This window comes from Notamacropus eugenii, chromosome 1 (genome assembly GCF_028372415.1).
Source record: "Notamacropus eugenii isolate mMacEug1 chromosome 1, mMacEug1.pri_v2, whole genome shotgun sequence".
NCBI lineage: Eukaryota > Metazoa > Chordata > Mammalia > Diprotodontia > Macropodidae > Notamacropus > Notamacropus eugenii.
In genome coordinates, this window is record NC_092872.1 from 227693865 (window position 1) to 227705015 (window position 11151).

At 40.4% G+C, this 11151-nt stretch overlaps 1 protein-coding gene across 1 annotated transcript; it reads left to right on the forward strand.

The window, feature by feature from the left end:
• Window positions 1-5173: 5173 nt before the first annotated feature.
• LOC140517100 (putative tripartite motif-containing protein 64B) lies at window positions 5174-7089 on the forward strand. Its single transcript, XM_072628004.1, has one exon. The coding sequence runs from the start codon at window positions 5220-5222 to the stop codon at window positions 6690-6692; it is 1473 nt and encodes a 490-aa protein (XP_072484105.1). The 5' UTR covers window positions 5174-5219; the 3' UTR covers window positions 6693-7089.
• Window positions 7090-11151: the final 4062 nt, after the last annotated feature.

An 11151-nucleotide genomic window follows, 5' to 3' on the forward strand; every position in this document is an offset into this window, starting at 1 on the left:
TGAAGTTATTTACAAAGGAATCAAATGTGGAGCAGTATCTCATTTAGCTCCCTCATCTCTATACATTTCCTCTAATTCTTCTCCTTGCTTAAAATGTCTCTTCTTTCACCTTTACCTGTTGAAATTCCTCCCTTCTCCTAAAGTCCACTTCAAGTGTTTCTCCTCAGTCCTGCTCAGGAACATCTTATCTGAAAACCTGTCCTGATCTCTGCCAGCTAGAAACCATCTCTCATCCCTGAGGCTTCTCAGACTATGGAATTACACTCATTGGAATCAATCACATACCACCTGGTATGAGAGTATTTGTCTTTCTCCCACCAGATTAGATGTTCCTTGAGGGTAGAGATATTACCATATTAATTATTGTACAAGCACAATGCATTGCTATAGTAGACCCTTAATAAGTAGTGGATTCAACAACAAAGCTGAATTAACTTGCTAAAATTTGTAAGATCTTCAAAGATCTTCAAACATTTCCTCTTACCCATTATGAGACCATCAATTGCCTGCCACCTACTTGTCAATTACCTCTTTTAAAATTTATAACACAATTAATACAATGCCTCTCAGGTGGTACTTAATAAAAATGTATTCCCTTCCCTTCCCCATCAGTAATCTGTAAGATCTGAGATACCCAGGCTAGCTTGTCAAAATCATGTGAAGAAATAATCAAATATTCAATCAACAAATATTTATTAAGCATCTACTATGAACCAGGTACTGACAATCAGTCAATCGCTGTTGCTTGTCCTTCATTCTTGAAGAAGGCCATACTGACTGGAAGGTGATGCCATGACTTGCAAGTAAATTGGATTTAAGTGAGGAAGGGCTGTGCAAAGTCACCAGCCTCACCTTCTTCTCTCCAGTCATCTGGCCCAGTGGACAGATATAGATCAGAACTGGAGATGGCTCCTGATGCACTGGGAGAGCTTGACCTTTTAAAGCTAAGGTCTTTAACAGGTCTCAGTTTCACCGAGGCAACTCCATCCATTGCTTGAGGCTTGGTAAGAAATGAGGCTAAGAATGACTTCTTTTATATAGTAAAAAAAATAAGTATAGGAGGCGAAGATCCTCAGGATTTCTCGCCAAAACAGAAACACTTACAATATATATTAACTCTGAGACACCAGGGCCTAAAACCTGGTTCAGTGGCCAGGTGAAGATCAGGAAGAAATTGTGCTCAGGTCAATAAGCATTTATTAAGTGCCTGATATGTGCCAGGCACATTGCTAAGTGCTAGGGACAGAGAGCAAGGTAACACATGTTCCTTGCCCTTCAGGAACTAAGTGTTGGGTATACAAAGACAATCTTTATCATCAAAGAATGTAAATTCTTTCAGGAGAAAGCTTACAATCTCTTATGTATCTACCAATGAAGGACCAACACACACCAGATTAGGGATATCCAACTTGTAGAAGGAAGATTCCTGGATAGGGGAAGGGGTTTCAGAATTATTTCAGAGTCTGCAAATCCATTCACATGCTATACATTGTAATTCTGATTTTTATTTAGTTCCAACAAAATTCACAGGGTAAAAAATAAGGGTTTTTGTGTCTATTTTTAATATTACTGACCCTTCATTTGTGCCTAACAGGAAATAGTTTTTTCTGTTATTTTTTTTTTTCCAAAATGAAATATGACCTTTCTTTTTGCCAGGAAAGCGTTTCTGAAGGAGGGTTCTGAGTTGTTTAAACTTGAATTTCATGAGTTATCTAATTTGTTTTCTTCTTGATAGCACTGCTCTGAGTTTAAATGATGACACTTTCATTTTTACACATTTTTAATATTTTTAAGATGAAATGGTAAGAATATTTGTTACATGTTTAAGTATAGTTGCTTGCATGTCCTATGGCCCAGGGGAAAAAAGCTGTATGTTTATTCACATGGGCAGGACTCACTCTATTACACATTTTTACAAACTATACACTGAGTCATGATCCTAACCAATGCTTACCCAGGAACATCCCAGTTTGGCTCATTTTATACCCAATTAAGATGTCCTTTGGGAAAATCAAAATTTGAATTATGTCTAAGTCTGTAGAAAAGTTAGAAAGGGGTCTCAACTCCCAGGAAATGAAGCTTAGAGCAGAAAGGGGGTTAAAACATTTGGCAAGTGATGGGAGGGGAACATGGTGCAGAGCAAAGAAGTCCAATTTGGTCTGTTCCACTTAGAATGACAGTCCAGACACAATGGGAGCCTAGGCTTCTATCCTGGCACAGTTTGTGAATTCAGTGGAGGTTCTAGGAGCCTCAGTTTATCCTCTAGTAAAATGCCATTGGTGTCATTCATGTGCTGACTACCTACCAAGGGTGACACCATCAGCACTCAGACTCTGAGCTGACTTGCTAAGTCTCTCTCCTGTAATCTGCCAGTTCTAGATTTATAACCACAGGAAGCAAAGGAGAATTTCTCCAAGCATAGGGTTTGAATATCTAGTGAGCCAGGTCAGCTCTAAGGCACAGGATGAATCAGAGGAATCTAATTTTTCTAACGGATGCAATAAAACAATGAAAATAAAACAAAACAATACTTTTTTCAACCTTCAAGAAAATTCCTTGATATTTTCCTCCATCTACAAAACCTTTCCAACAGATTTTTCTCACACTAAATACTAGAATTTATTTCATTTTAGATGAAATAGGGAAAAAAGGAAGGTATACTGTAATTCAAGGGCCATAAGATTGGAAAAGGTTGAAATCTATGGACCTCAAAGGGCATTCTATGAAGAAAATGGAACATAAGTGAGTATGGAAACAATAGACATCATGTGAGGTTTTTTTTTTAACTGTGGAAACAAAATTTATTGTGAAAATTCGTAAACTGACAGGATTCAGGGAAGATAAGAGCACACAAAACATTTGAGAATGATCCCCTTCAGCTTGCACTGTGGAAGACAAGTCTCCAGTTGCTGAGCAGGGAGCCTGTCCTTCATCATGAGGTAGGTGATGATCATCCTCTTGCAGGGGAAGGCTGGAAATCCCAATCAGGGAGCCTGGTGGTGGGGTCACAGTTCTTTCCAGAAGAACGTTCAGAGGAGTAACAGCAAACACAAAGATGAGAGTCCACTGGACAGAGAGTCATGGGACCAGCCTTTGCTCCTGGAAGGGGAGGGCCAGGAGAAAAGACAGGTCTAACAGGGGCTGTGAAGTCAATAGACTGGAATTGATAAATGACGGAGCACTGGAGAACGTTATAAAACACCAGAGTGCCAGAGGAATACTCCAGGTACACCCCAACCCTAGGCACTGGGCCTTTCACTCGATATTTCAATGGTCCTGGATAGATTTGAAAGCAGTAATCCTCTTCTTTCTTGATACATTGAAGCAGGAACATCGAGTCACAGGAGTCCACATTATTCCTCCTCCTTTTTCTCCTCAGATAAGGGGCATAGATCCCCACCATCCACTGAGGCAGTTGACTCACATCCACCTCCCAGTACTGTCTGCCTGAGCTGAAGGCCTGCTTTGCAAAGACTGCATAGTAAGCAGAGTCTTCAGTATGCTTGGTCTCTCCCTGCCAAGCTTCTCCAGCTTTCACACTCTTCAGAGCCCCACCCCTTAAAGCCTTCCTGGAGAAGGTATGAACTCCCCTGGCTGGAATCCTGCTAACTGTTAACTCTAGTTGACTGCTGTTAACTCTTGCTGGTTATAGTAACCCAGACACTCCCCTACTCTTCCCCCTCCCACCTCCCAGAATTCACACCTCTGGTTGACTCCTTTGAATGAACAGGTTTCACCCTGCTGAGAGTACTCCTGTGTGTGGAAGGAGCAAGGCTATGAAAACATGGAGTTTTAGCTCAAAGGAATTTCTTTTTTTTTAATTTGATATTTTATTTTCCCACAGTTAGAGGTAAAAACAATTTTTAACATTCATTTTTAAAACTTTGAGTTTCAAATTCTCTTTCCCTCTCTAAACTCCCTCATTGAGAAGGCAAGCAATTCTATACAGGTTATACATAGCAAAACATATCCACAGTAGTCATGTTGTGAAAAAAAAAACAAACCAAAAAAAAAAAAAACCACACGAAAAATAAAGTTTTTTAAAAAAAATTATGCTTCAATCTGTATTCAGATACCATCGCTTCTTTCTCTGCTGAAAGAAATGATTTTTCAAAAGTGCTTCAGAGTTATCTTGGATCATTGTATTACTGAGAATAGCAAAGCCATTCAAAGTCTAAAGTCTTAGAACACTGCCGTTACTTTTTACACAGTGCATGTCACTTTGCATCAGCCCGTGAAAGTCTTTTCAGGTTTTTCTGAGAGATTCCTGATCATCATTTCTTATAATGCCATAGTATTCCATCATAATCACATACTTTAGCCATTGCCCAATTGATGGCATTCCCTCAATTCTAATTCTTTACCCTCAGAAAAGAGCTGCTATAAATATTTTTGTACATATAGGTCCTTTTCCTTTTTGTTTTTCATCTGTTTGGGGATGGAGATTTTAGCAGTGGTAGTGCTAGACCAAAGGCTTTTATTATGGTTTTATAGCCCTTTGGGTGTAGTTCCAAATTGCTCTACAGAAAGGTTAAATCTGTTCATAACTCCACCAATAGTACATTAAAATCTCATTTTTCCCACATCCGCTCAGATGTTTGTCATTTACCTTTTCTCTCCTATTAGCCAATCTAATATGTATGAGGTAGTACCTCATAAGTGTTTTAATTTCATTTTTCCAATCAATAGTGAATTAGAGTATTTTTTTCATATGGCTATAGACAGCTGTGAATAAAAACTGATCATATCTTTTGATCATTTTTCAATTGGGGAATGGTCTTTATTTTTATGAATTTGGCTCAGTTCTCTATGTTTGAGAAATGCCTTTATCAGAGAAATTTGCTTCAATTTTTTTTCCCATTAAGCTAAATCTCCATGTTTTCACAGCCTTGCTCCTTCCACACACAGAAGTACTCTCAGCAGGGTGAAACCTGTTCATTCAAAGGAGTCAACCAGAGGTGTGAATTCTGGGAGGTGGGAGGGGGAAGAGTAGGGGAGTGTCTGGGTTACTACAACCAGCAAGAGTTAACAGCAGTCAACTAGAGTTAACAGTTAGCAGGATTCCAGCCCGGGGAGTTCATACCTTCTCCAGGAGGGCTTTAAGGGGTGGGGTTCCTTCCTATAAAAGGAGAGTATCCTTCCCCTCAGAAGCATTTCCTTGAGTGGAGCTGAAGTCTCATCTCAGTTGCTCCAGAAAAGAAGCAATCTGAGAGAGAAGAATGGCGATGCCTAAGGAAATGCTGCAGCAAGTGCAGAGGGAAATCACCTGTAGCATCTGCAGGGGCTACTTCTCTGAGCCAGTCACCATCAGGTGTGGGCACAGCTTTTGCAGAGCATGTGTCTCCAGCTGGAGAGTTGAAGCTACATCTTTCTCCTGTCCTATATGCAGGCAAGAGTCTCAGGTCAGTGAATTCCCAATAGTCAATGAGCACCTAGCCCCTCTGACTGAGCTGGACAAACAGCTCTGCTCTCCACTTTTGCAGAACACTCAAGGACAAAGCCAGTGTGCCAGGCACAAGGAAGACTTCAAGCTCTTTTGTGAAGATGACCAGACATTACTCTGTGTGAGATGTTCCCAAACCCCAGAACATGTGACTCATAAGCTCTGTCCTGTAGAAGAGGCTGCTCATGATTTCAGGGAGCAGCTCCATCACATTTGGAGTCACTTGGCAGAGTGTTTTGAAGAAGCTAAAACACTTGCTGAGGAGAAACCTGTTGTTGACTGGTACTCCATGATCACAGGGGAATTTAACAAACTGCACTACTTCCTGTTGCAGGAAGAAACCCGATGTCTTGAAAGAATGAGACAAGAGCAAGGGGCAAGCCAGGACAGAATAAGCCAGCATGTGCAAACCCTTGGGGACCTCATGCTAGAGCTGCAGGATGCACGTTACCAACCCGATTTGGATCTGCTACAGGATGCTGAGACACTGCTGGGAAGGACTGAGTCAGTGTTGTCCCAAAAGCCCAAGGTTGTCATCCCAGAGGTGGGAGAACATCCCATCCCTGGCATGATAGAGATGCTCAGACAATTCAGGGTGGACATCACAATGGATCCTGTACCAGCAAGTCCCTGTGTAACTGTTTCTGAGGATCTGAAGAGTGTGAAAGCTGGAGAAGCTTGGCAGGGAGAGACCAAGCATACTGAAGACTCTGCTTACTATGCAGTCTTTGCAAAGCAGGCCTTCAGCTCAGGCAGACAGTACTGGGAGGTGGATGTGAGTCAACTGCCTCAGTGGATGGTGGGGATCTATGCCCCTTATCTGAGGAGAAAAAGGAGGAGGAATAATGTGGACTCCTGTGACTCGATGTTCCTGCTTCAATGTATCAAGAAAGAAGAGGATTACTGCTTTCAAATCTATCCAGGACCATTGAAATATCGAGTGAAAGGCCCAGTGCCTAGGGTTGGGGTGTACCTGGAGTATTCCTCTGGCACTCTGGTGTTTTATAACGTTCTCCAGTGCTCCGTCATTTATCAATTCCAGTCTATTGACTTCACAGCCCCTGTTAGACCTGTCTTTTCTCCTGGCCCTCCCCTTCCAGGAGCAAAGGCTGGTCCCATGACTCTCTGTCCAGTGGACTCTCATCTTTGTGTTTGCTGTTACTCCTCTGAACGTTCTTCTGGAAAGAACTGTGACCCCACCACCAGGCTCCCTGATTGGGATTTCCAGCCTTCCCCTGCAAGAGGATGATCATCACCTACCTCATGATGAAGGACAGGCTCCCTGCTCAGCAACTGGAGACTTGTCTTCCACAGTGCAAGCTGAAGGGGATCATTCTCAAATGTTTTGTGTGCTCTTATCTTCCCTGAATCCTGTCAGTTTACGAATTTTCACAATAAATTTTGTTTCCACAGTTAAAAAAAAAACCTCACATGATGTCTATTGTTTCCATACTCACTTATGTTCCATTTTCTTCATAGAATGCCCTTTGAGGTCCATAGATTTCAACCTTTTCCAATCTTATGGCCCTTGAATTACAGTATACCTTCCTTTTTTCCCTATTTCATCTAAAATGAAATAAATTCTAGTATTTAGTGTGAGAAAAATCTGTTGGAAAGGTTTTGTAGATGGAGGAAAATATCAAGGAATTTTCTTGAAGGTTGAAAAAAGTATTGTTTTGTTTTATTTTCATTGTTTTATTGCATCCATTAGAAAAACAAGATTCCTCTGATTCATCCTGTGCCTTAGAGCTGACCTGGCTCACTAGATATTCAAATCCTATGCTTGGAGAAATTCTCCTTTGCTTCCTGTGGTTATAAATCTAGAACTGGCAGATTACAGGAGAGAGACTTAGCAAGTCAGCTCAGAGTCTGAGTGCTGATGGTGTCACCCTCGGTAGGTAGTCAGCACATGAATGACACCAATGGCATTTTACTAGTGGATAAACTGAGGTTCCTAGAGCCTCCACTGAATTCACAAACTATGCCAGAATAGAAGCCTAGTCTCCCACTGTCTCTGACCTGTCGTTCTAAATGGAGCACACCAAATGGGACTTCTTTGTGCTGCACCATGTTCCTCTCCCATTACTTGCCAAATATTGGGACCCCTATCTCTCCCCAGCTTGATTATCAACTTCTGGTCTTATCACTTCATGAAAACCAAGAGTTCATAAGGTCTTTTTTGTTTCCATATCCGAGATTCTTGGCTTTGATTACTGTCTGAAAGCACCAATTTTTTTTTCACTCACAGAGTCACACATAACCTTACTGCCCCAGGAGGGAAGAGGAATGAATGTCTTAGAATGTCTTAAAATACCTCTGGGGTCAAAGACATTCACTGATGGGTAGAGGATCATCAGGTCCTTCCCCATCTCATCATCAGGGCAATGGTTCTTTCATGGAAGCTAGAGTAGGGGGAGTTCATTGGGTGGGTTTGATCCTGGGCTTTTGACTTCCATTTCTGCTTTCTGTTTCCTTTTTTGAGTAGGTGACTAAGTACAAACTTGAAGTGGTTTGGTCTAGGTTTGGAAGTGGTTTGTGAGCTTGAGAGATTCAGAGGTGTTGGGATGACTGAATGAAGCTGAGTATACTGGAGAGTTAATTAAGATTAGACTAGATTATGTCCCAAAGGAACGGGTCATTGACAGGTAGGAAGTTTTGTAACTGATTGGGGGTGTGGGTGGGAAAGTGAATTGGACTTTGCTCCTGAGCATCAAGATTTAAAGGGTACAAAAAACTGAACATGCATAGTCCTTATGCCCCCAGAAACAAGTTTATCACTTAGGTACAGAAAGTATTAGTCAAAACAGGAAGCTAGGTGAATCACTGTTAATAATACTCATCTGGGAGAAACTTAGTGAAATAATCCCCCAACTGAATTTGTCTTAATTCCTTCTTGTTTTGTTATTCCACCGTAATTACAAAGTTTATTTGAAGATCTGATTTGTGCTGTTTGACAAAGTATGACCCTCATGAGCATAGAGAAGATAATAAAGAATATAACATCAAAGTTAGCAAATAGTGCCTAAGAAAGATTTAGTCTAAAATTGGGATACCTATATTTACAGGTCAACAAAAAAAAGATATATTGAGTAAAAGGTTAAGTCAAGGTTACTGAGTATCTGTAGACACAGCTGACTTACTTTCCTCACTGACTGCCTTCCTTCTGAGCTGAGGGGGCATGACTTTGCCCACGATTCTCCACTTTTCTTGAGGAAACATTGGTGTATTATTTCAGGTGATGGTGGAGAGGATCATGAATTGGGCAGATTTTGAGTTGTCATCTTAGACAGTGGTTTGGTCAAAATCCTGGTGTCTCAGAATGTTCTTAGGGTTAGTTACCTCGGCGGTGGCAATAGAATAGTGTAGGTTCTTAATCTAAGATATCTGGATGTGAACTACCGAGTTCACTTCCCAATCTTGTCCCCAAGAAGGCTACACTGATAAAACTTCTCAACCTGTGGGTAAGTGTCTCCCAAGGACTGGCATGTGTCTCTTTCATTAGACCTTGTTTACATAATATGAATAGATCAAATTTTGAAGCATTCAGAGAAATAATAGTTACAATCCAGTGTACTAAAATTCTTCAGGGGAAAGTGATCCTCTGTAGAACAGTGTTCTAGCAAGTAGGGAATGGTTCATTCATTGTATTTGTATACCTATAACCTAGGCTAGAGCCTGGCACATAATAGATGCTTATTAACTACTCATTGATTGATGGTTTTCATTTGTTGTTTTTTTATATACCCATTTATATACAGGTTCTTTTATTATAATATAAACTCTTTAAGGGCAGGAATGTTTTAGCTTTTTTTCCATTGTGTCTCCAGAGCTTAACACAGCATCGGACACACAAAAACTTAACAAATATGAGTTGACTGACTGATAAATGACTCAAAATGACACACTTTGACATCAGGTCTCTTTAGCAGGAAAACAATTGATCCATAACAATTGATCCATAAATTTAAACTGAGACTTATGGTTTGAGAGGGTATTGAAAATGATAGAAAGATACAAAAATATTAATACTAATAATAATGAGTTTGAGACTTGGCAGAAAATCACTGTGATTGGCTACAGCTAGCCTTCCCTGAAGAATTAAAACACTCAATCACAAAGTCCCCTCCAATGCCTAGTTTACTCAACTCCCATTGGAGTGGGCTGGGAGAGGTAATTGAACAAGGAACCTTTGAAGAAACCTGTGACTATATGAACTCATAAAAAACTCAGGCTTTCCATCATCACACCCACACACAGCCTCTAGAGATGGAGAGAGAATGTTACAAGAGCCATATACATCTCCATTTTATTAAGTTTTCTGTTATAGGACTAGATAATTAAAGGACTCTTTCAATAAAATCTATGAAATAAAAATTTAAAATATATAATAGGAAATACAGTGAAGTGGAGAAGAGAGTCAAGGGGCCCAAGGGCTATAGAACAGCAGAATCTCAGAACTGGAAGATTTCATTCCAACCTACACCTGGACAAAAAAAAATGTCCTCTGTTGCATTCCTAACAAGTGACCATACAGCCTCTGTTTAAAAATGTATTGGGAGGGGATCCCTACTACCTTTCAAGCAAGTCTATTCATTTCATTTTGGACAGCTCTAATTTTAAAGAAGTTGTTTTATTGTTTGGTTGGTTTTTTGGGGGGTCTTGGGGGGTTTTTTTGTTTTGTTTTTAAGATGAACCTTTCTGAACTCCAAAAGGCTCATGATGGAAAATGCTATCCACATCCAGAGAAAGAATTACAGTCTAAAATGCAGATGGAAGCATACTGTTTGTTCTCTCTCTGTTTTGTTTTGTCTTTTCTTTCTTGTGGTTCATTCCATTGGTTATAATTCCTCTTTGCAACATGACTAATGTGAAAATACATTTAATATGAATGTATATGTGGAACCTATATCAAATTGCCTTTTGGGGGAAGGGAAAGGTGAGAGAGAGGGAGAAAATTTAAAACTCAAAAGCTTGTGAAATTGAATGTTGTAAATTTAAAATTAATTAATTTTTAAAAAAGATTCCTCTGTCTGCACCCACCAACTCCTCTTCTTAGTTCTGTTATACCCTCAGAGGCTAAGTAGAATAGAAGTTTAACCTATCTTCTGCATTCATTTAAAAAAAATACTTGAAAGATGTCATCATGTCACTATCTCTTCACTCTTCTGGGGGGCAGGTAGGTAGTGCAGTGGATAGAGCAACAGTGCAGGAGACAGGAGGACCTGAGTTCAAATCTCACCTCAGACACTTGACACTCACTAGCTGTGTGACCTTGGACAAGTCACTTAAACCCAATCACCTCATCCTGGGTCATCTCCAGCTATCCTGATGAATATCTGGTCACTGGATCCAGATGGCTCTGGAGGAGAAGTGAGGCTGGTGACTTGCACAGCCCTCCCTCACTCAAAACAAAGTCAAGTGCAAGTCATGTCATTATTTCTCTGTTGGCATGGTCTTCTTCAGCACAAAGGACGAACACACACACACTCTTCCTCCACAACTTGTCTTCTCTTCTCCCAACTAAACATTTCCATTTCTGTGAGAAACATGCTCACTCTAGAGAAAACATAGTCATTGTGAAGCCAGCAAAGTTCTCATTACATTTTATTTTACATTCATTCTGAACAGGTAACTCTGTAATGAAGTACACTTGCTCATACAAATGCAAGGCTTTTTATGCCCTGTTCCCAATTCAAATTTCCCACTTG

Coding starts and splice junctions, on each gene's coding strand:
- LOC140517100 (XM_072628004.1), top strand. CDS start 5,220: ATGGCGATGCCTAAGGAAATGCTGCAGCAAGTGCAGAGGGAAATCACC.